The following is a 26279-nucleotide window of genomic DNA, read 5'->3' on the forward strand; positions in this document are numbered from 1 at the left end:
ACAACTGCATTTGATAACAGAAAAATCATCAGAGCTGTGAAGAAACCCCTAAAACAACTGTCAGTTACATCACCAACAACCTCCACAGTGCAGGGGTGAAAGTGTCACAATCTACCGTTTGCAGAAGATTTCAACAGCAGAATTACAAAGGCTACATCGCAAGATGCAAACCTCGCATTAGCGTCAAAAATAGAAAGGCTAGACTAGAATTTGCCAAGAAGTACAGACAGAGGTGAGCCAGTGAGTTCTGAAACAAGGTTTTATGGACAGATGAGACCAAGATAAACCTTTACCAAAGCGATGGAAAGGGGAAAGTGTGGAGAAGGAAGGAACTGCATATGATCCAAAGCTTATTACCTCATCTGCGAAGCATGGTGGAGGTAGTGTCATGGCTTGGGCTTGTATGGCTGCCTCGAGAACTGGCTCTCTCATCTTTATTGATGATGTAACTAATGATGGCAGCAGCAGAATTAATTTGGAATGCACAGAAACCTTTTATCTGTCTATGGACAAGAAAACGTCTTCAAACTACCTCATTGGGCACCACTTCACCATGCTGCAAGACAATGACCCAAAACACACTGCCAACACAACCAAGGACTTCATCAGGGGAAAATGTGGAAGGTTTGAGATTGGCCAAGTCAATCTCCTGATTTAAATCAAATGGAGCATGAATTTCACTTGCTGAAGAGGAGACAAAAGTCAGAAACCCCCAAAACAAACAACAACTGAAAATGGCTGCAGCAAAGGCTTGGCGAAGCATATCAAAGGAAGATACCAAGAGTTCAGTGATGTCGATGGGTCACTGGCTCGATGCAGTTATTACATGCAAGTGCTATGCAACCAAATACTAACTATTATACTACTTTAATTACCTTGTGCTCGCGAAGCGAAAACCGAGGTTAAGCATTCAGGTACGTACATACGTGTGCCGTACGTGTCTGCATTTTTAAAATGCATTTTCTCGGCAACAGTTGGTCCGATTGACATGAAATTTTCACCATATGAGCGCCTCCTCCTGTGGAATATTGTAATGATTATTATGATGTCATAGGTCACGTGGTGCATGCGCCATCTTGGAAAAACTTCACACCTCTATATCTTTGAAACCACTCCATGGAAAAAATTGAGTCCTGGCTCATTCTCAAGTACTCCCCATGGGGAATAAGATATGTTAATGATGATGTCATGGATGCCCTCGCTATAACGTCATAATTCGAAAAGTATAACACTTATCCGATCATTATTAATTTTTTTCAGCAACTGTTGGTCTGATGAACATGAAATGTTCACCATAGGAGCACCTCCTCGTTTTGAATATTTTAATGATTATCGTGACATCATAGGTCATGTGGTACAGGCGCCATCTTGGAAAAACCGAAAAATGTTGCACCTCTATACCTCCAAAACCGCTGCATGGAAAAAATTTAAACATGGCTCATTGTTTAGAACTCAGTATGGGGAATAGGTGTTGTTAATGATGACGTCATTGGTGCCATAATTATTATGTCATTGGTGCCAAAATTATGACGTCATTGGTGCCATAATTATGATGTCATAATTCGACAGGGACAAGGCTTAGTCTGATCAGTTTGAAATGTAGTGAGCGTGATCTATGCAACAATTATATTAGAGAATATAAATTTATGTTGTCATCGCTCACGTGGTCTGGCAGCCATATTGGATCAAATTTAAAAATGGTCAAAAACAGAAGAGTTGGCACGCAACAAGTTGATTTCGTAGGGTAAGTATTCTATGAATACCAATCTAGTTTACTTTAAGTTAACTTGGTCCAATAATTATGCTTACCTAACATGGGGGGACTGTACATAAAAAGTGCTATTGTTATACAATGGCAAAACGTATATGCATAGAAATACCAAGAAATAAAAACTGTGTAGATATATAGATAAATGACTGTGCCCGAGTTGCCGTTTTGCCGGAAAACGCAAACAGTTGCCGCAAAACACCTCACCACCACATAATTTAAAACACCTCATCCCCACCAAATTTAAAACACCTCACCCCCATGTCATTCAAAACACCTCATCACCACATAATTAAAAACACCTCACCACCACGTAATTATAAATACCTCACCACCACGTAATTAAAAACACCTCACCACCACGTAATTAAAAACACCTCACCACCACGTAATTAAAAACACCTCACCACCACATAATTAAAAACACCTCACCACCACATAATTATAAATACCTCACCACCACGTAATTATAAATACCTCACCACCACGTAATTAAAACACCTCACCACCACGTAATTATAAATACCTCACCACCACGTAATTCAAAACACCTCACCACCATGTGATTTAAAAACACCTCACCACCACATAATTAAAACATCTCACCACCATGTGATTTAAAAACACCTCACCACCACATAATTAAAACATCTCACCACCATGTGATTTAAAAACACCTCACCACCACATAATTAAAAACACCTCACCACCACATAATTAAAAACACCTCACCACCACGTAATTATAAATACCTCACCACCACGTAATTAAAAACACCTCACCACCACGTAATTATAAATACCTCACCACCACATAATTAAAACACCTCACCACCATGTGATTTAAAAACACCTCACCACCACATAATTAAAACACCTCAACACCACGTAATTATAAATACCTCATCACCACGTAAATCAAAACACCTCACCACCATGTGATTTAAAAACACCTCACCACCATGTGATTTAAAAACACCTCACCACGACATAATTCAAAATACCTCACCACCATGTGATTCAAAACCACCACAACGTTATTAAAAACACTTCACACCCACAAACAAAAGTTTGAGGGAGTCGTTAAGTGAGAACACAGACACTGCCCAGATGTGTAGATATATAGATAAATGACTGTACCCGAGTTGCCGTTTTGTCATGGTTTAAACCAATCATAATTCAAACAATTATTTTGCACAAATGTATTTGTAATATACGTCATATCACATTTTATAAACAATTGAAGTTGAAAAAAAAAAATTCCCCAAAAAATTCTCCCCCCCCCCCCCCCAAAAAAACAAATTGGAAATTTTTTCAAAAAAAATACCCTTAGGACATACCGACGGGAGAGATATGTGCATTCCAGAAGTTTGGTACGATTTCACAAAAGTTTGAGAAAGTAGTTCAGTGACGACACAGGACAACACAACACAACACAAGACAGACCTGCACAGATATATATATATATATACTAGCTTGGCTCGCCTCACCAAGCGTCGTTACTTAGGAACGGGCTTATTTTAGCTGAGGGTAATGACAGTACCTAAGTTGCTGTGTTGTCGTGATTTACAGCAATCATAATACAAACAATTATTTTGCACAAATTTATTTGTAGTGTTTGTGATATTACATTTTTATAAGCAATTTAGGTTGAAGATTTAGGTTGAAAAAATATATAAAATTCAAAAATGAACCCGTCAGCACATATATACGGGAGGGGCAGGTGCAGACTGGAAGTTTGGGACGATTACACCTCACCACCACTTAATTCAAAACACCTCACCACCAAGTAATTCAAAACACCTCACCACCATGTAATTCAAAACACCTCACCACCATGTAATTCAAAACACCTCACCACCAAGTAATTCAAAACACCTCACCCCACGTAATTTAAAACACCTCACCACCACGTGATTTAAAACACATCACCACCAAGTAATTTAAAACACATCACCACCAAGTAATTCAAAACACCTCACCACCACCTGATTTAAAACACATCACCACCAAGTAATTTAAAACACATCACCACCAAGTAATTCAAAACACATCACCACCACTTAATTCAAAACACCTCACCACCAAGTAATTCAAAACACCTCACCCCACCTAATTTAAACACATCACCACCAAGTAATTTAAAACACCTCGCCACCACTGAATTCAAAACACCTCACCACCACTTAATTCAAAACACCTCACCACCAAGTAATTCAAAACACCTCACCCCACCTAATTTAAAACACATCACCACCAAGTAATTCAAAACACCTCAACCCCACGTAATTTAAAACATCACCACCAAGTAATTCAAAACACCGCACCACCAAGTAATTTAAAACACATCACCACCAAGTAATTCAAAACACCGCACCACCAAGTAATTTAAAACACATCACCACCAAGTAATTCAAAACACCTCGCCACCACGTGATTTAAAACACATCACCACCAAGTAATTCAAAACACCTCACCCCACCTAATTTAAAACACATCACCACCAAGTAATTTAAAACACATCACCACCAAGTAATTCAAAACACCTCACCACCACTTAATTCAAAACACCTCACCACCAAGTAATTAAAAACACCTCACCCCACCTAATTTAAAACACATCACCACCAAGTAATTCAAAACACCTCACCCCACCTAATTTAAAACACATCACCACCAAGTAATTCAAAACACCTCACCACCACGTGATTTAAAACACATCACCACCAAGTAATTTAAAACACATCACCACCAAGTAATTCAAAACACCTCACCACCACGTGATTTAAAACACATCACCACCAAGTAATTTAAAACACCTCGCCACCACGTGATTTAAAACACATCACCACCAAGTAATTTAAAACACTTCACCCCCACCAAATGTAAAACACCTCACCACCATGTAATCCAAAACACCTCACCCCAATGCAATTCAAAACACCTTACCACCACATAATTCAAAACACCTTTTTTTTTCTTCTTTTTTTTTTTGTATACAAGATCGAGGCTCGTGAAAGAGCGAACATTAATCACACAGAAAGACAAACAGACACATAAAACAAATAACATCGGGAGCAGTAGACAAGATGGGGAGAGAGGGGGCAGGACACAAACACAACATTTGAGAGCAGGGACCGAGAGACATGGAGACATCGAGAGATCTGTGGGAGGGAGAGGGCTTTCGGGGGGAGGCATGTGAAGGGGGGGGGGGGGGGGGTGGGAGAGGTATAAACATATGGACACTGCCAGGACTTCCAGGAAAGAAGTTGGAATTTCAAACAAGGTGGATCTGGGGTGAATTAGTGGGGGTAGAAAAGATCAAGGTTTTGGATGGGGGAAGATAAGAGATGGTGGTGAACAGCTGTTTTGAAGACCTGGAGGGAGGAGTGGGATTGAAGGGAGTGTGGGAGTTTGTTCCAGAGGCGGGAGAAAAGAGGAATGAAAGAGTGAAGGTGAGCAGAAAGCCGAGATTTCGGCAGTTTAACCATCAGAGGGTTGCTGGCAGATCTTGTGCGACCTGTAGGAATATTTGGGGGACAGAGCACAGAGAGAGCTGGGGGAGCAAGGCCGGAGAGGAGTCGGTAGAAGACAGAAAGACCACCTACCTGCCTGCGGTGAGTGAGTGAAAGGCCCTCAGAGGTAGCTTCATCGCGGGAGATTCCAATGATTACCTCAGAGGTAGCTTACCACCACATAATTCAAAACACCTCACCACCACATAATTTAAAACACCTCATCCCCACCAAATTGAAAACACCTCACCACCACATAATCCAAACCACCTCACCCCCATGTCATTCAAAACACCTCACCACCACATAATTAAAACACCTCACCACCACGTAATTATAAAAACCACACCATCATTTAAATCAAAACACATCACCAAGTAATTCAAAACACCTCACCACCACGTAATTCAAAACACCTCGCCTCCACATAATTAAAAACACCTCACCACCACGTAATTATAAATACCTCACCACCACGTCATTTAAAAACACCTCACCACCACATAATTCAAAATACCTCACCACCACGTGATTCAAAACCACCACCACGTTATTAAAAACACTTCACAATCACGGAAACAAAAGTTTCAGGGAGTAGTACAGTGACAACAGACACTGCCCAGATGTGTAGATATATAGATAAATGACCGTACACGAGTTGACGTTTTGTCATGGTTTAAACCAATCATAATTCAAACAATTATTTTGCACAAATTTATTTGTAATATACGTGATATCACATTTCATAAACAATTTAAGTTGAAAACTTAAGTTGAAAAAAAAAAAATTCCCCGAAAAAATTCCAAATGTGATGTGTTTTAGTGATGTGTTTTAGTGTGTAATATGTAGGCCTAACTTCAAAAAAAATACCCTAAAGACATATCGATGGGAGAGATATGTGCATACCAGAAGATTGGTACGAGTTCACAAAAGTTTGAGAAAGTAGTCCAGTGACAAGACAAGACAAGATAAGACAACACAACACAGACACTGCACAGAGATATATATAGATTTATAAACAATTGAGGTTGAAAACTTAAGTTGAAAAAAAAAAATTCCCGAAAAAATTCCCCCCCCAAAAAATTAATAAAATGGAAATTTTTTCAAAAAAAATACCGTTAGGACAAACCCACGGGAGAGATATGTGCATACCAGAAGTTTGGTACGATTTCACAAAAGTTTGAGAAAGTAGTTCAGTGACGAGGCAAGACAAGACAAGACAAGACAAGACAAGACAAGACAACACAACAGACAATAAAAATAAATATATATACACACAAGCACAAAAAATCATCATATATATATATATATATATATATATATATATATATATATATATATATATACATATATATATATATATATATATATATATATATATATATATATATATATATATATATACATATATATATATATATATATATATATATATATATATATATATATATATATATTAGGGTGGGCTTCAAAAAATCAAAATGCAGATTTTCTCCGGGACATGGTCTAGTTGTGTTCCCTTTGGTGTCAAAGGAAACCACACCAAATATGAATGGAATCCAATAATATGTAGGGGTGCCACATCAGTGATGAATTTTCCCCCATGCAAAAATAGGAATTCCCATTTTTTGGGCTGTATATACACAAAATAAATACATAATTATATATATACATTAAATATAATATTAAAAATAAATATATAGTAAATATACATTAAATAATAAATATACATAAATACACATTATACATTATATATATAGTTATATACAATATATTATACATACAGTTTTGAGACTTCCTATGATCACTATCTGGGCAATTTTCATGCATGTTTTGTACAGGTTCCCGGGGTCAGGGGTACGCTTTTTTAGTGTGTAATATGTAGGCCTAACTTATTGACTGTGGCTCTTTTGTAGAGAGTGACCCTGTGGAGTAAGAATTACCAGGATTTTACCCACATTCTTGCTTATTTTGCAGATATGGCATGTGCTAGTACCAGTGTTTCATTGAAAACTCGTGCTCAGGATAATGTGTATCTCATTGGGTCCACTTCTGGAGATGCCATCAAAGGTGCCAAGCTCCAGACTGTGCATCAATCTCTTGTCCTGTTTTTCCATCACCTGAAGAAGGAGAATCGCACTGCCCGGGAGAGTGCAACCCTCACCATTGAAGAGGTTGTGAAGTTCTGGGAAAAAGCTCACCTACCTACAACGACGAAGCAGCACTGCATCCATCGTTTGGAGAGGCTATATGAAGAATGGAGGAGCCTCCAAAAAGGTGCAAAGCGGGGTGGTGCGACCCAAGAGAAAAAGGAAGCATCCTTCAAGGCCTCCTTGGAGAAGACGTTTGATCTTAGGCATGCAGATTCGGAGGCCATAATCACCAACCCCGAGGACAGGAAGTTTCTTCACGATCAATTCTCAGAGAGGAAGGCTTCAATAGGATCTGTAGACACTGTGTTGGAAGCAAAAACGAAGCGAAAGAAAGAAAGGGAAGAAAAGGAGAAGACTAAGGCAGAGCAGGAAAATAAGAGACAGGAAATGGTCATGAAGGGTGCTACTGCTATGGAAGTCACAGACTCAGACTCTGACTCTGAGACCACGGCACAGGCTGGTTCTTCATCATCTGATGGTGGGATATCTCGTCCCAAGAAAAGAAGGCCTATCAACATTGTCACTCCTGAAGTCGCAGCTTCTTTGGATCGTACGAAAACAAGTGACCGAATGGCTGTCCACAACTTGGCATCCATTTGTAGAGCAGTAGGATGGGATCATGCAGAGCTGGCACTGAACCGATGGACAGTGCGGTGGAATCGCATGATGCATCGATGCAAAACCATGGACGAAATAAAAGAAGCATTTCATCATAATGTGCAGGGTCCTTTAGTGGTCCATTGGGTTGGAAAGCTTCTTCCCGATGTCACTGGAGATTTTGTGCATGTGAAGGTGGATCGTCTTCCAATCCTTGTGTCCAACCAGTACCATGGAATGGAGCAGCTGTTGAATGTTCCCAAGTTACCTGACGGGGGAGGAGAAGCTATGGCAACCGCTGTAGTGGACACACTGAAGAGCTGGAACCTTGTGGGCAAGGTGAAGGCTTTGTCTTTTGACACAACGGCCAGCAATTCAGGTGTTCGTGGAGGGGCTGCTGTCCTCATTGAAAAGAAGCTACAGACTGAACTAATTCATTTGGCTTGCCGCCATCATGCGCACGAAATCATTCTGGGAGATGTTTTCACCACTCTTTTCGGTCCTTCATCAGGCCCTGACATCCAGCTTTTTAAGCGGTTTCAGGCGAAGTGGCCGTCCATTGCCCATCACCAACCTGCTATTGTAACTTGGCATTGTGCAGCTATTGTAACTTGTGTTTGCTAGAATACAAAGAAAGTGAGTGGAGGGTGGATTTTCATGAAACAAACTTCTGGTTTTGATTTCGATCCATATATAGAAAAGTTTTGTAGACACCTTTAGTTTGAAGGCTGATGTGGCACCCCTAAATAAAATCAGATTGCTTTCATATTTGGTGTCTTTTCATTGTGGAACAAAAGGAACAACATAAAGCCATGTCCCAGTAAATAATTTTTAAAATTATTTTGAGCACCACCCTAATATATATATATATATATATATACATATATACATATATATACATACATATATACATATATATATATATATATGATTTTATATAAACACATATATAAAATAGGTACCAACACATCAAGGACAATGGACCATGATGAGCAAAACCACACCGGCCAATCAGCAACACACAATGAACAACCAATGGGGAGTGTACATTTCTCGTAAACCCTGCACCCCGTTCGTTCCTGTTACTTCCTCCTGTCGATGTGCGGAGCATGCTGCCTGAAATGTTGAGGACTACTTTTCATATTTTTCTTTTGCTTTGGAGTTATTTTAAAAGTATAAACAATATAAATATCTCTTTTAAGAGCCAACACAAGATGCAAACCATAAACCTACTTTATTGTAAAAATGAACTTCACCAACTGTGTGTATTGCATCACCCCAACGTGTGGACAGCACATCGTGCACTGGCTCTGCCCAGAGATGGATCACACAAGTCAGAGAATTAAACTCGCATTACTATTTCCAAACCGTCTTTGTAATTAACCTTTTGGCTGCCTGCATTACCAAAGGCACAGTGTTTGGAGGACAGGCGACGTGTGCTGATTAAATGTAAAGCACAGTCCATGAAGAGTTTGTTCTAAGCACTCTGCGGATTTCAAATCAAACAGGACAGAGGAAGCGGTGCCTCGAGTGATGTTTCACTTGTGATTTATTAACTTCCTGCAGCTTATATTCCAAATTTGGTATGCAGTGGTAATTTTAGATCCAATTCACAGCAAATTTCCAGCTATTTTAGGATTGTCAGAATAATCGTTACTAGCCGAAACCCGTGGAACATCCACGGAAGGGAGGATGTGGTGTATGGATAGAGTGTACCATTATGGATGGCATCGGGGATTTGCTTGTCCGAGTAAGAGTTAGGAAGAAAGATGAGAATGAAGAGTGCGTATATGAACAACGATCGCCGACACCGGCACAAATGCATGCTCTGGATTGTCCAATCAGCGGACAGCTTGCTTCGCCTTCGCCCAGCAGACGCCAATACGATGGCGTCGTAAGATGGCGTCGTATCGGCAGTTAATCGGATGCTTTTGGCCCCAACGTCGGCTAATTCAGATTTTTCGAGTATGGCTGTACGTGATAAACAAAGAGCGCAGTTCGTAAATCGTAAATCCATGAGTGCCGTCGTCATCGGGTCACTGGGTGCGGCGTAAAAGGGATAACAAAGTCGAGTCCTTACGCTATTATTATATAGATTGGGCTTTGCTAATCACAAGTTGTGTGATCTGGTGTCATATGGAGGTGCTCAAGCGATGCGGATATTTTCTTGCCCACACATTTACAGCAGTTGTGGTTGAGTATATGTGGTGTTGTGCCTGCTCACCGACAAGTCACATGGCTAGTTTGCCACCACACTGTACCTCGACACCACCCAGGGAACCCAAAAAGGTCTGGAAGCAATAAATTGCTCCCCTGGAAATGCATGAGCAGGGAGATGTTCACATTACCACTCGTACACATCAACACCAGATCGTAGTCAGTTGCAATTCAAGAAAGAACAGAACCCCAATAATCGATGATGGTGTGACTTTATCCTAATACTCAAAAATATCCTTCACTTTGGCATGTGACTGGAAAAATGACCAGCCAATCAGATCACATGGTTGCCTCATAATATATCACATGGTTGCTGGTTCTGGAATGTAGGCTTGAGGAACTTTGGAGATCGTGAACGAAGATTTGTCTGTGGACACCAACTCTCTTTTTTCCTGGTTGAGGAAAAAATCGGCAGAGTTGGGGCTTATTCGGAATTGTTGAGTAGTTTTATCCAAACAAGACCATTAGTCTAACAACAGCGTATCGGGTTTGTTTGTTACTTTTAGTCAGGGCCCTTAGGGATATTTTGGGGCCGTTTGGTTCAAATTCTTCCAAAAGCACCAAATTTGGCCCAGATGTTGCCCATGCCATACTCTTTCGATTTTTGACGGGTGCTAAAACGGGCGCCCCCCCCCCCGGGGGGGCCCCATATTGGCGAAATACTAAATGGCCGCCACCCGGATTAGAGGAAAATCAGTTGAATAACCAAAAGGTTGGAATCATGTATGATACCACTTTTCAGGGGTTTTCGAGGTCGGGGAATCCAATTATGATGTTACTTTGATGATTTGAGGTCAAGGTCAACCCTCAAGGTCATCTTAAAGGTCATTTTTGAGTCAAACATGTCGGTTTTTGAGTTTTTTGTCAAGATTTACGCGAGGTTCACCATTTTATGTTTCTGGGTTGGGTAATCGAACTCTAACCTTGTTTTTGACAATTAGAGGAAATATTTACATGTCTATTTCCAAATTTTCAGGCATATGCAGTTCATCAGTCTAATTACAAAGGTACGGATTTTGATGTTTTATGAACTGTATGCCATATCCTTGTGTTTAATTTTTGTGCGATCATGATCCGGGTTCATGTATACATGATTGTATACATGTCATAAATATGACGTCATAGGTCATGTGACCTGGTGGCCATATTGGATTTTATGAAAACCTTAAAAATGGATCCCTGCCTTCATTTTTCGATCGATTCATTTTGAACTTTGACCACTTATAGTACGCCATGTGATTGGATGCATATCCTAATTATGACGTCATAGGTCAGGTGACATGGCGGGATGGACCGGTATGGACCCCGGATCATACCGCCCTTGGCGCCCGTCAAAAATCGAAAGAGTATGGCATGGGCAACATCTGCGCCAAATTTGATGCTTTTGGAAGAATTTGAACCAAAATATCCCTAAGGGCCCTGACTATTTAGTTGAAGAGGATAGTATGACCTGGGTGGGGATACCAGTTATAGCAAATAGTGTCAGTAATAAGTTTTTACACGTACCCATAGGGCAAAGCCGTCGAGAACAGTTTTTGTCTGTCCGTATGTATGTATGTCCCCTCAAACGTATAACAATCAGAGCTGAGGATCTGGTCACATGACAGAGTGATGTGATTACATCTGATGTCATTACGGTGTACGGCAGCTGACTCTCCACACACCCCCATTTTGATTTAGATTTCGTTCATGCCAAACATATCGTCGAACCTGTCATATATCACAATCGCCATGCTCTACCTTTATGTTTTTCATTCAGTGTGAAACACAAACAAACCGTTTGTTAAAATGACCATCAAATATCAAAAGCATCGGTGTTATGGCTCTTCCAACAATACGGTACAGTACACATAGGCCTGAGGTGTTATGCCTCATCTTCGGACCGCTTCGGACAAATTAAGCCCAGGTTTCTTAATACAGTAGTTTATCGTTTCAGTAGTATCGTTTTCGTAATAATAATAATAATCTTACCATAATTCACCAAATGTCTGTCCATCTGTCTGTCTGTTCCCAGGTACCGCAAAAACGGCTGAACCGATCGCAACGATATTTTGGGTGGGCAATCCTGGGACTCCCTGGAGTAAAATAGGCTATATTGTTTTTCCAATTTCAGCTTTGGACTCCAGCATTTTCAGGTTTGGACTCCCGCATAACGTTATTGTCCCGGTTACCGCAAAAACGGCTGCACCAATCGCAATGATTTCCTGGAACCCCTGCAGTAAAATCCTACGATAATTCACCAAAAGAACATGACATGAAAATTAAAAACGGCTGAACAGTATTTCATGAACATTTCATTGTGGAATTGAGGAAAATCGTGATGCATTACGAACCTGCCGCGAAGCGGAAGTGGACAGATTACGGCATTGAGCTGGTTTGATAATATCCCATTATCCCAATACAACCGTCATTTAAAACAGCATTTTCTTAAAGTATCAATTGATGATTGGAATTGATTGAATACAATAATTACGATTTTGATTTCGTAATTGTATTCACCCAACCGTACGGAACTTCACATCAGGATTTAAATATTTATTTATGTCACGAATGTTGTTAAAAGTTTATTGCGTTTGTGGTTCTGTCTGTTTGTTTGTATGTCACTGGCCTACAGGTCACAATTATAAACCGATCGTCACGAAACTTTACCAAGTTGTATAGGTCGTCCCAATTGAGAAGCCTATTGATTTTGAGGTCAAAGGTCAAATGTCATCTGGAGGTCAAATTTCTAAAATCGCCATTTTAAATCCGATTAACTTGAAAATTGAAAAGCTTATTTATATTGAGTCTCCAAATTGGGAAATGAACTATTTTTGAGGTCAAAACGTCAAAGGTCAACTCAAGCTCAAATTTTAAAAAACATCAATTTTCATCTAAAGAGCCGTCAATTCTCAACCGATTGACTTGAAAATTGAACAGCATTTGCATATAGAGTCAAAAAAATGGGAAACATACTACTTTTGAGGTCAAAAGGTCAAAGGTCAACTCAAGGTCAAACTTCCAAAATCGTCAGTTTTCATCTGAAAAACCGTCAATTTTCATCCTACTGGCTTGAAAATTGAACAGCATGTGCATATTGCATCACTGAATTGGGAAACCAACTATTTTTGAGGTAAAAAGGTCAAAGGTCAATTGCAGGTCAAACTTCCAAAATCATAAATTTTCATCTGAAAAACCATCAATTTTCATCTGATTGACTTGGAAATTGAACAGCATTTGTACATTGTGTCACTAAATAGGAAAACCAACTATTTGAGGGCAAAAGGTCAAAGGTCAACTCAAGGTCAAACTTCTAAAATCATCATTTTTCATCTGAAAAAACGTCACTTTTCATCCTGCTGACCCGAGGTTTGATCAAGATCGTAAATTTTAATCTTCATGAAATGGACAATTTGCTGTATCAATGGCTAACTTTAGGGGTGGGTGGTGGGGGGGGGGGGATTTTGCAAGTATCGTGCTCCGCATGACTTCTTCTTGTTTTTTATATTAATGCTATTTAATTTGTGATTGGAGTTTTGCTGTTTGGAATGAAAAAAGAGATGGCGTTCAAGTCAATGACGAAATGCCGTGACGGTTTCTACTTTCTAAACGTGAAATTCATGGATCGCCATATGCAGATTCGCCATTGACTGGGTATGGAACAAACGTACCCGTTTGTTTGTGGACGAGTACGTTTTTCATGGAAGTCCTTCACGAACTTGCTGTCTATGTCTGACGTGCGACTGAAGGTGCTACAGGAATGTGGAATGTATTGGTTCCATGCTTTAGCATGCGCCGTTTCTGCATTGTCTGTTGCTTCTGGCCTCCCGCCTGTGCATAGCATGGGTACCTCACTAGTATAGTAAATATAACTATCTTACTATAATTCACCAAATGTCTGTCCGTCTGTCCGTCTGTTCCCAGGTACCGCAAAAACGGCTGAACCGATCGCAACTAAATTTTGGGTGGGTAATCCTGGGACCCCCTGTAGTAAAATAAGCTATATTGTTGTTCCAATTTCAGCTTTGGTCTCCAGCATTTTCAGGTTTGGACTCCCGCCTAACGATATTGTTCCGGGTACCGCAAACACGGCTGCACCGATCGCAACGATACACCTCCATGCCCGTGGGATTCCCAGGGGTGACCCCACCAGTAACACTTTAATCCCAATGTTGTGAATGGAAAGTTAATGCATTGAATGATCAATTGGTTCATGATCAATGAGGAGCGGTGTTCGGCACTAATATTAATAACGCTGAAGTAAGGAATTCGCCTCGGTTCTTTTTTATAGTAATATCATTTTCGAAATAATGATAATTATGTAACGTTTCTATTATAGTAAATTTAATCGTAACACTAATCCCTTTGTAGTGACTGCAAACTTACTAGAAGTTAAAATATATCATCATCTACATATTAAAGTAGCGGCAGTTTTGTGTCCGTTATGTCATTACGTCTATGATGTCATTACAACAGCTGACTCCACCGACCGACATTTTACTTTACTAGTAGGCCTAAACCCAGTCACTACAGGAGTGGCAGGAAGGGGCATTCCTCTTTGGGGTACATAGATTACAGTCGATCTATGGTTGGGTCTCAAGAACATTGGGTGAGTGTTCATTTACCAAGTTTCTTGTGGAGAGATCACCAAGTGGTTTAAGCATTCGAGCAAGCTCTCCATTCAAAACCCTTAGGAACGGCTGGCTTGACAAGCGCTAGCTAGCTCTTTGGTAAATGAGCACACCTCCAACCCTTGTGGGGTATATAGAATACAGTAGATCTTCCCTCAGTTCCTTAAGTAAAACTTACCTCATGGATGTCGGGATTCCTCCAAATTTCTTTGCTTAATGTGATAAACAGCATTAGCGACTGTTTGAAAAGCTAATCATGTGTGTTTGTGGTTTATAATATTTTACAAGCCCGGCTACAGCGCGGTTAGACTTTTGGTCTTGTTTTTCAATAAATCCCACATTCCTGGACGACCTTCAGTCGAACGTCAGGCATTCATTGCATGTTCCAGAAGGACTTGGACAAAAAATGACAATGACAACCTTTCAGCATGACAACGACCCAAAGCACCAAGCTACATTGGAGTGGATAAGGAACAAAAATATAAATGTCCTTGAGTGGCTCAGTCAGAGCCCCGGCCTAAATCCAATGGGAAATCTGTGGCACGACTTTTTTTTTCTTTTTTTTTTGTATACTCGTACATAATCGAGGCTCGTGAAAGAGCTAACATTTATCACACAAACAAATCAAACAGACAAACAAACAAAGTATATAAAAAGGGGAGCGGTAGACAGGGTGGGGAGAGAAGGGGAAGCACATAAACACAACATTTGTGAGGGACATCGGGAATGTGTGGGAGGGAGAGGTCTTGGGGGGGAGGCGGCGTAGGAAGGGGGTGGGGGGGGGGGGGGGTGGGAGAAGTATAAATACAAGGACACCAAGGACTTCCAGGAAATAAGTTGGTATTTCAAAAAAGAGGATTTGGGGTGAAATTAGCGGGGGTAGAAAAGATCAAGGTTTTGGATGGGGGAAGACAAGAGATGGTGGTGAACAGCTGTTTTAAAGACCTGGAGGGTGGAGTGGGATTGAAGGGAGTGGGGATGTTTGTTCCAGAGGTGGGAGAAAAGAAGAGTGAAGGTGAGCAGAGAGTCTTGATTTTGGCAGTTTAACCATAAGAGGGTTGCAGGCAGATCTTGTGCGACCTTTCGGAATATTTGGGGGACAGAGCCCAGAGAGAGCTGGAGGAGCAAGGCCGGAGAGGAGTCGGTAGAAGACAGAAAGACCACCAACCTGCCTGCGGTGAGTGAGTGAAAGGCCCTCGGAGGTAGCTTCATCACGGGAGATTCCAATGATTCTGAACGCTTTGGTTTCAACAGCGTGAAGACGAGCTAGGTGTGAGGCAGGAGCACCAGCCCAGAGGGGAGAGCAGTATTCCATTGAGCTGCGGATGAAAGCCTTGTATGTGGTGAGGAGCTCAGGTGTGCCAAGGAAGGACTTCGCACGACGGAGGATGCCCAGTCGGCGACTGGCTTTGGAGGCCAGATTTGAAATGTGGTTTTCCCAGGAAAGATCATGGCAGATAGTGAGACCCAAAAGCTTGAGTGACAGAACTTCATGGAAAGGATTATTCAGAAAGTGGATGGGAGGGTTGTCCAGTCGGTCTTTTCGGAGAGACATCGTAAGAGTGTGAGATTTGTCAGGATTGAAAGACATGTTCCACTTGTTTGCCCAGTCTGATTTTGTCCAGCTCTGCAGAGAGTGAGGAGGCTGCAGACTGCCGATCAGACTGCAGACTTGAAGATTGCTGTCCATTAACACTGCCCAAACAACTTGACTGAGGTTGAACAGTTTTGTACAGAAGAATGGGCAAATATTGCCCAATCAAGGTGTGCAAAGATGGTAGAGGCCTATCCCAACAGACTCCACAGCTGTAATTGCAGTAAAATGTTCTTCCACCAAGTATTAACTCAGGGGGCTGGACACTTATCCAACCAAGATATTCTAGTGTTGTATTTTTAATTATTTTTCTGAAATTTGTAGAATTTATCTTTCAGTTTGAAGTTGTAGTTTAGAAGGTGGGAAAAAGTCTGATTTATTGCATTTTAATTCCAGGCTATAAGGCAACAAAAGTTGAACATTTTGAAAGGGGGTGTAGACTTTATATAGGCACTGCACTGTATATGGTTGATGATCCACCCCTAATGGTGATTGGTGAGTACACAATATTTAGTCCTATTAGAGCTGGTGCTGCACAATCTGGGACAAATGGGTGCGATTTGCCACATGGACACATTATCTTTCACTCCGCAAATCAAACCAGAAAGCATGCCATTATGTTTAGTAGTCACAATTTTTACGAAGATGATTCATTAAGTTATCTGACCTGGACGAATGCAATGACGACAGTCACAACGACATCATAAATACAGCCGCAGAAGAGCCTCTTGCAGTGCGAAGATCCCAATATCTAACATATTAGGCCTGTAGGCTTCTGCTGATTATACACTGCCTGAGTTTGTTGCATCATATTTCCATTGGCTTTGATTGGGTTGAGTGTCACTCCTGATGAGGGAACCCGAAAAATATAATCATACAGTATATCGAATAATCGTAAGGTTTAATCTGGCCTGTCAGAATGCACGGAACATCAGAATGCACGGTAATCAAGTGTTGCGTTACCTTACGTAATCAAGCGTTACATTACCCAAATTACAAAAAAAAATAGTGTTATGTAATTTTTGAACGCCCACATATCGGGGTTTTTTTTTTTTGTATACAAGATCGAGGCTCATGTAAGAGCTAACATTAATGACAAAAAAAAACAAACGGACACAAGACGAAATAAAGGGAGTGGGAGACAAGATGGGGAGAGAGGGCGAAGCACACAAGTACGACATTTGAGAGCAGGGAAATTGGGAGATCTGTGGGAGGTAGAGAGCTTGGGAGGGGCGTGGGAAGGAGGGTGGGCGGTGGGAAAGGTTAAAAAAAACACATGGACACAGCTAGGACTTCCAGGAAAGAAGTCGGTATTTCAGAAAAGTGGATCTGGGGTGAATTAACAGGGGTAGAAAAGATCAAGGTTTTGGGTGGGGGAAGATAAGAGATGGTGGTGAACAGCTGATTTAAAGACCTGGAGGGACGAGTGGTTAAGACGAGGTTAAGATGAGGGGTTAAGAAATTTGTGGCCGTGTGATGAATCGGCTCATTCTTATATACTAGGGCATTGCCCGTACGTGGGTGCCCGTTCCTTGCCAAAAAAAAAAAAAACGCTACCCGTACGCTCTACCCCGCCCGTACGCCCGTAAACAAAAAAAACAACGCTCTTCGCTTCCGCCCTTCGCTCTGACTGAATTGGGAGAAATAATGCGCATATGAAATCGAGAAATTATTATTTTCTCCGGAAGAAATCGAATTACGAACCGTAACGTAATGGCGGTCAGCTCGTAACGCGCTCAGCTCCGCTCGTTCTCACATCGGCCACGCCTACGCAACAAAGCGTTCTGTGATTGGCTGCCGGACCGGAAGTTCGCAAATCGTCGCAGTTACGATGAATCGTTTTAATTTAATCGCAGTTTGAATTCGTTTTAAAACATAGTTTAACGGCAACATAGTTTTCCAACGTGAAATAAATGAATACGCTCTCAAATGTGCCGTCCGAGGTAGAGTCTGATCGCCACGTTCGGCACACGTGATAGCTCGCTGCTCTCTGATTGGTTGAAGCGTTTTTTGGACATAGCTCGGTAAGTACTTGTCCGATTAATTTAAAACCTTGAAAAGGCACATCCTCGGGTCCCCAGCAATATACCTGGCAAGTTTAAAGTATATCGGACCCGTGGTTGTCGAGAAACAGCGGTCACAGACAAACACACAGACACACAGACACACAGACACACAGACACACAGACACACAGACACACAGACACACAGAGATTACTGGAATTATAGATAGATGCAAGGGGATGGATAAGAGGCGTCAAATCCAATTTTTAATAGCACATTAAATGTGTGTTTCCCAATTGCATTGTTCATTGTTTAAGAGAGCTCTAACTGCGCGTTTCCCCATCGGCTCAGCGGATTTTGTCACAGGTTGTGACTACAATGCAGTCATTCTTGTTAAGAAATCAATGGGAAGCGGAGGGAGACGAGTGGAGGGGATGATTGTTTCTTATTTATTTATTTTAAATGTTTTTTCCGATTACTAACGTTTTCTATTATTATTATTATTTATTTTTTTCAATTTTGTATTTATTTGAATCGTACACCCGCACACTACGGGAGCGGCAGGAAGGGTCATTCCTCTTTGGGGTATATAGATTACAGTCGATCGATGGTTGGGTCTCAAGACCATTGGGTGTGTGTTCATTTATCAAGTTTCAACATTTATCAAGTTCATTTATCAACATTGTACACAGGATGGACATGTCTGCAAAATTGTGCTGAGAATCATCCAGAGAAGCGTAGATAGGTCATTCATGTCGACTAATAATAATATCTGTCCTGGGATACTGGCTTGCAGGACACCAGGAAGCTTCTGAAGAAGGTGAGATCGAGACGGAATGCAATCAGAACTAAACCCATTGTTTTCACTTGCAGAGAAGGTAATAACTATAAAAGTAAAAAGCCCTGAATAGCATTTGCAGACAGTTTGCAAAGTCAGGATGGGAGGGAAACAGCATCAAAAGGTTGAAAGATGTCCAGAGAGATGGCCCATATATCTTGTATGTGATTTATTGCATTTATCCATTGTTGCATTATAAGATAATACACACTGTATCGATCGTAGAATAGGGCATTAGAAAAGATATTTGAAACGTGTACTTCAACCTAAAAAGGGGCCGTCTTTACCATCCGCCCGCGAAGTGAAAATCAGGGTTAGGCATTCGGTTACGTACATGTGGCGTACGTGTGGCGTACGTGTGGCGTGTCTGCATTTTAAAAAATAATCATTTTCTTGGCAACCGTTGGTCCAATTGACAAAATTTTACCAGAGGAGCGCCGACGCCTGTAGAATTGTTTTATTCATAATTATGACGTCATAGGTCACGCGGTACAGACGCCATCTTGGAAAAACGTTACACCTCAATATCTCCCAAACCGCTCAATGGAAAAAGTTGAAACATGGCTCATTGTGAAGTACTCCCGATAAGGAATAAGATATGTTGATGGTGATGGCATCGCTTTCATTATGATGTCATAATTCGACAAGTACAACAATTGATCTGATCAGTATGACAAAAAAATATTCCTCTGCAATTGTTAGTCCAATGGACACGAAATTTGGACCATAGAAAAAAAAACCTTCAAAAACAGAAGAGTTGGCTCACACCAAGTTGACTGTGCAGGGTAAGTATTCTATGAATACCATCTAGTTTTATTATGCATGGATGAAGTGGGATTTGGAGGAAGATGAGGGGAGAAAATAAAAGAGGTTTTGAGGAGATAACAATGAGGGTAAGGAATGGGGGTTATAAGGGAAAGAATCATGTAATGGATATCTGGCTGAAAGGTGGTGACGGTGGGGTAGGTATCTAAAATTTCCACATTTTTGCCTATTTCATAACCAGGTGAGTGAGTGAGTGCTTTGCCCGTTTCCAAAGCAGAAAACTATTTGTGCAACTCGGGAATAATTGAGCAAAATTACATAATTATGGCTTTTACTTGTATTAAATGGCTGTATCATTATATTTGGTCATGTTTTCTTCTGGCAGGTGCAAATATTACCAGCAGGTGAGAGGTGCCGCCAAGACACAGCTGGTTCTGGGCGTCCAGTGGCAGAGCAGAATGCCGTCACATTGCTGCCCTCATCTATTGTGAGGTCTTCAGAAATTTCTGTGATAACTGGAGGAACTAGAAAAATAAGGGACATGAAAAAGTATGACTTGGATGTAAAGGAACTAATTGACAGTTTGAAATTTAAGGAGTTGTAATGTTGGAATGAACATCCAAAGATACCTCAATCTCTCCTTACCCTGGACCAGCAGGTAGAGAGTGGCAGTGTGAGGAGAGCCTGGACCTTGCAAAGAACAGGTATAAGGTCCTTCATCTCTCAGGCCAACTTCACGGACCCGAAGTGCATATTGAGTCGGAGACCGACGTTCCAGGGAGATGCGTTGATCCTGGGTCCAGCGTAGATCCTTTGCAAACAGAATAGCTGAGCGATTGAGCCAAGCAACCTGCTTGGCTGTGCTGGGAATTTCACACCTGGGCAGCAATGGGGTCATGGGTAAGAAGTCTAAGAAATAATAAAACAATTAGAAATGATTCCTTCTGAAAGTGCCACTGAAAAATCCTATGCAAATGAGACAACATCAAAATAACACAAATTGCAGAATGATCTTTCTCAAACTTATGTTTTTTGCCTCTTGATTCAACAGTGGCGCACACTGCATGTAGTCTGCCAGGGAATAATTTCCTGCTGCGATAATTTAAACCAAGAAATTAAATTTAAAATAGGATACACCACCCCAGATTTTGTGTTTCGAGCAATGATGGAAAGAAAGCTCATCAAACGGATCCAGATATATCCATCTTTTTCCTGCAAATTAAGTTGTCAACATTGATGCCACAATAACTATGCAAGTAAAAATTGGGATGTCATGACGTTGTGCACATTTTCTTTAATCAATATTGATGGTTGCGACTCTAGCCATGTTATTTGTGGACTGAAATGCAATTAAATGAATAAAAGCCCTCAATATTGGAATTCTCGATACCTGTTCTGGAATAGTCTTGTTTAACTAACAGCTTTTATTATTACCCTGGGCTAACCCTCGCTCTTACAGGGAAAATGGCCTTAAATGCCTGTTGTTGTTGTTGTTTTATTATTACCCTCGCCAGACGAGAGGGTATTGCATTTGAGTCCGTTTATCTGTTTGTCTGTTTGTTTGTCCGCACAGAATAAATATGATTTTCTCTGCAACCGTTGGTCCGATTGACAGGGAATTTTCACCATAGGTGCAACTCCACCTGTAGAATTTCTAAATGATAATTATGACGTCATAGGTCACGTGGTTTGGCCGCCATCTTGGAAAAATCGAAAAACTTTGCACCTCTACATCTCGGAAAGCGCTGAATAGAAAAAAAATGAGACATGGCTCATTGTAAAGAACTCTCCATGGGGAATAAAATATGTTAATGATGATGTGATAGGTGCCTCCATTATGACGTCACAATTCGACAAGTACAAAACTTTATCCTATCAAGATGAAATTTCTTGAGCGCCACGTCGGCATAAACTGGTGGAGAAAAAAAAGATGCAGTCATCGGTCACGTGGTTCGGCCGCCATCTTTGAAAAACCGAAAAACTTTGCACCTCCATATCTCCAAAAGCGCTGAATAGTTAAAAATTGAGACATGGCTCATTGTAAAAAACTCTCCATGGGGAATAAAATATGTTAATGATGATGTCATAGGTGCCTCCATTATGACGTCATAATTCGACAAGTACAAAACTTCATCCGATCAAGATGAAATTTCTTGAGCATAATCTTGGAATAAATTAGTTTAGAAAAAAAATAATGATGATATCGGTTACGTGGTTCAGCCGCCATTTTTGTTTTAACACAAAAGCCTTAAAAACACTGAAAATACATCCTGGCGAGGGTTTGCAATCTCCGATTGCTCTTTCTTGTTTGTTAATTTTTTTTGTATACAATGTCGAGGCTCGTGGAGGAGCTACAACAGAATGATTCGGGATGTAACAGAACAAAAGGAACAGTAGAAAGTGAGGAAGAGGGGAATACGCTAACAGCCGGGATGAGGGACAAAATTAGAGGGAGACTTGGAGAAATATCGGATGTGGGGAAGAATGAGGGCTAGGGGAGGACAAAGGGGGTGAACAAGATGCAAACAGCCATAGACTCTCAGGAAGGAAGAACTGGAAACTTGGAAAAGGTAGGATTGTTGAGGGTTAATGAAGAAGCAGAACGACCTTTAGAGGCCATTTTTCCCCGCCGAGCAGGGGTTGGCCTTTTTTGGGCACTGTGGTCCTGGGTCCCCTTTTTGAAGCAATGTTTTACGTCCGGATGCCATTCCTGCTGCCAACCCTGTTAGCCGCCTCTTGCGACACTCAGAGAATTACCAGTGAACGAGTACTCAATTGTGCTGACCTCGGAAGGATGACAGGCTGAGTCAACCGCCCTGGTGTTAATTCAGCGATTGACCGGGATTCAAACCCAGGATCCTCGGATCCCAAGCCAGCACCCTAACCGCTAAGCCAACACCAGGCTATCGTGAGGATTAATGGGGACACAAAATATTATGGTTGTGGATGGGGGATGATCTGAGATGCTGATGAACAGATTTATTTTCTGAGAGGGCCAGCTGAATCTGAAAGCAACTTTTGTTCATTATGTAAGGCTACCTTTATGAATACAAGGTTGTGTCTGCCGTGAGGCACGCCAGAAACATAATTTCCAAATATCAAGGCAAAAAATCTCCAACCAGTCTCCTTCCTCCAAGTCATGGTGGTGACTTGTCAAGTCTCTCTCGTGTTTGCCCCATCCCTCACCTCAAAGTGCAGTACTGCAGACTCTGCTTGCGAGATGGCCAAATGCCTCAATTCTGTCTTTGCCTCAACGAGTGAGGTAAATAATGAGCATGTGTTGTCTGGGGAGAAGGATGGCAGTGCTTGTTGGTAAGAGTGGGGGGGGGGGGGGGGGGGAGGGCGAACTTCCAGAGGATTGTTAATAAAGTAGATGGGAGGGTTCACCAGATGGTCCTTTCAGAGAGAAACAATGAGAGTGAGATTTGTCGGAATTTGTCAGATCATGTTAATTTGTTAATCTAATGCATTTGTGCATCTTTTGGAGTCACTTCATGTGTATTTTTGTACTGGGTTTGCCTTGCCCTGTCAGAGTGACACACTGTTGTAGGCCTCCTTCAAATTTGTTATTACATTTTTTTTTTCCAGGAAGGATGCTCGTGTAAATGCGGGAAGAACAAATAATAAAGGGGTTGAGGGATGCTGCCAGCCTGGATTTTCCAAGTTAACCACAACGGGGTTACTGAAAGGAAGCATACTTCCTGGAGTTGCTGGGGAAGGTTGGAAGGCTGAGAGAGAAGAGTGCTCCGAGGCAGGAGCGTCGAGAGCCACCCCGGGCACCCGAGGCATACAACCTCGGGTCCCCCACCCTTTCTCTCTTTTATAAGTTTTTAAGGAACTTTCTTAAATGAAAAACAAAAAACTTTTTCAAAACAAATGGTCACTTTTATTTAGCTGTATGATCGAAAATAAAGGACATAGCGAGACGTTTGGACCGATTGAGTCAATTCGCACCCTCGACTGTTGAACATTATTCATCCATAAGATTGACAAAAAAATCCGTGAGAAGATGGTTAAGAATTTTTTTTGGACAAAGAGGATACAAACCCATTTCTTTGTAACACACATTTCTGGTTAATAACCATTTTCTATAAAGTTTGAAACTACCCTTAATAGCAGTAAATGTTGTTTCGTTTCTGGAAAGTAAGCCAGCAAGGAAAGCAAAAATCAGCTTCTGGGTTTAAATGTAACGATGAGGAAATGAGGATGAGTCGATGAGGGAGTTTGACTGTAATGTTAAAAAAAAAAATACAGGAGAAGCTCGGGCCCCTCAACGGACCCCAGGCTCTGAGGCACCGACCCCTTTCCCCCCAAACCCCCTCTCTCAGAGGTGGTAAAAACAAACAGAGGCCAACAACCTGTCTGCAATTCGAGTAAAACATAATGTTGTTCGGCCTGGTCATAATTGAAATACCTATAGTGTTGAGGATTTTTGTTTCCACACGATCCAGGAACAGTTGTGATGCAAAGGCACCAAAACCATATGTGAGAGCAGCACTCCATTGAGCTACGGACAAAGACTTGGAACGATAGAGGATGCCCAATGTTGCTATATTGTCAGCCCAGGAGAGGTATTGGCTGAAGGTGATGCCTATAGGGTCAAGGGACCCAAACTTTCCTGTGGCTGACCTGGAAATAGGAAGGTGGGTTTGTTTGATGATCTTTCAGGAGCAACAGGTTGAGACTGAGATTTTCCTGGATTGAAAGACATGTTCGAAAAATCAGAGCAGCATCTAATCTGTTGGTTCACAAACTGAGGGGCGCGCCTCCCTAAGGGGGTGCGAGGCGGATACGGGGGAGGCGTGAGGCCTTGTGGAAAAAAAGTCAAATTTGGCTTATATATTCAAAAATGTAAAAATTAAGCTAGATATTTATACGAACACAAACATTCTCTGCCTTGCAATACCCCCATGACCTTCAAACTCGTGTCAGCTCTGTGTGTACTGCCACCTGTTAACACCGCAACTAATGCATTTGTAAACTAAAAACAACTAAACAGTAGAAGTTAAGTTTTCCTTTGCTTTGGTGGCGGGAAGAGGATGCTGGAATCATTGTGGGTGTAGCGACCGCAGCATCAGCATCTCCTGTGCAATTCGCTTCCTGTCTGGACTTAAAATGATGGAGCTGTGCTCTCATATTCTTCAGTAATATCTGTAGTAGTGTGGTATCAACAGCGGACAGTGGTCATGGTGGTGTAATCTCTGACTGCGCTTTACTGCATGCAAAATAAAATGTACTTCAATAAAAAATGGAGGGGGGGGGCATGAGGGTTCTGAGCTAATCAAATCCAAATCAACAGAGAGTGACCCAGCTGATGTCTGCCTGCCAGTGTAATGGGGTACTATACTGTACTATACCGATGCAATGTGGACTCTGCAAAAAAGAGAGGGTTTTCCAGAGCATTGCAGATGAAGTTTTTGTAGACGAGGAACAAGACTGGGGCCAAGACACTGCCTTGGAGAACTCCAAATTCCACTGGAAAGCAAAGAAGAGGATTAAATTCATAGCAACTCATTGACGGAGTGAGTAGAGGAAGGCAAAATATCAAAGAATTGAAGTGGCCTTGAATGCCAAAGGCAGAAATCTTGGCAATTTGGAGGGATGCAAGACTGTATAAACCATCCTGACCTCTTGAGATTTACAGCCTCCAACCATTGCTGAGAGAGGAGCAGCAGCAGGTCCAGGATTGAGTATATGGGATGGAATCCAAAGTAATCATCAGAGATCATGTTTTTTGGAAACAGCATAAACTTTAAAACAGATGCAATGATGGATTCCATGATTTTACTTATAATTGGAAGTAAGCTTACTGGTGTGTGGTTGATAGGATTTGTTTTTCCATCCTTCCTGGGACAGCGCGGTAATGATGTTTGCTGACTTCTACGTGGAATGGAGGTTGCCAAAGAAGGACAGACTGAAGATTAGAGAATGAGCAAGAGCAGCAGGAGGATAATTTGTGAACTGGGCACTCTCATGCCATCTGGGCCCATCACGGGAGCAGGCATAGGGTAGAAATATCTTTCTGTACTTTGTCATGTAAGATGGACACAAATTCCAGTTGACATTGGGCATGATGGGATGAGGTTAGGACAGAGCGGAGTGGGTTGGTACACTAGATTTGGAGGCAAACACTGATTGGAGATATTCTGCCTCATCTACTGCCGTGATGCCATTTGATCTGAGTGATGGGATATAAAGGGACCATACACCAGAGGCATT

General features: G+C 41.4%; 1 protein-coding gene across 5 annotated transcripts in view; it reads right to left on the reverse strand.

The window, feature by feature from the left end:
- LOC137413445 (limbic system-associated membrane protein) overlaps positions 1–26279 on the reverse strand; it is a 323855-nt gene that overhangs the window by 160865 nt on the left and 136711 nt on the right. For all 5 annotated transcript variants that reach the window (XM_078767254.1, XM_078767341.1, XM_078767299.1 and 2 more), the window contains exons 4-5: positions 20706–20938; positions 20459–20584 (exon numbers count right to left, since the gene is read on the reverse strand). In XM_078767254.1, the coding sequence (XP_078623380.1) occupies positions 20459–20584; positions 20706–20938 (359 nt within the window). The remainder of the gene's footprint in view (positions 1–20458; positions 20585–20705; positions 20939–26279) is intronic.

This window comes from Myxine glutinosa, chromosome 1, assembly GCF_964187855.1.
Source record: "Myxine glutinosa chromosome 1, kmMyxGlut1.1, whole genome shotgun sequence".
Classification (NCBI taxonomy): Eukaryota; Metazoa; Chordata; class Myxini; order Myxiniformes; family Myxinidae; genus Myxine; species Myxine glutinosa.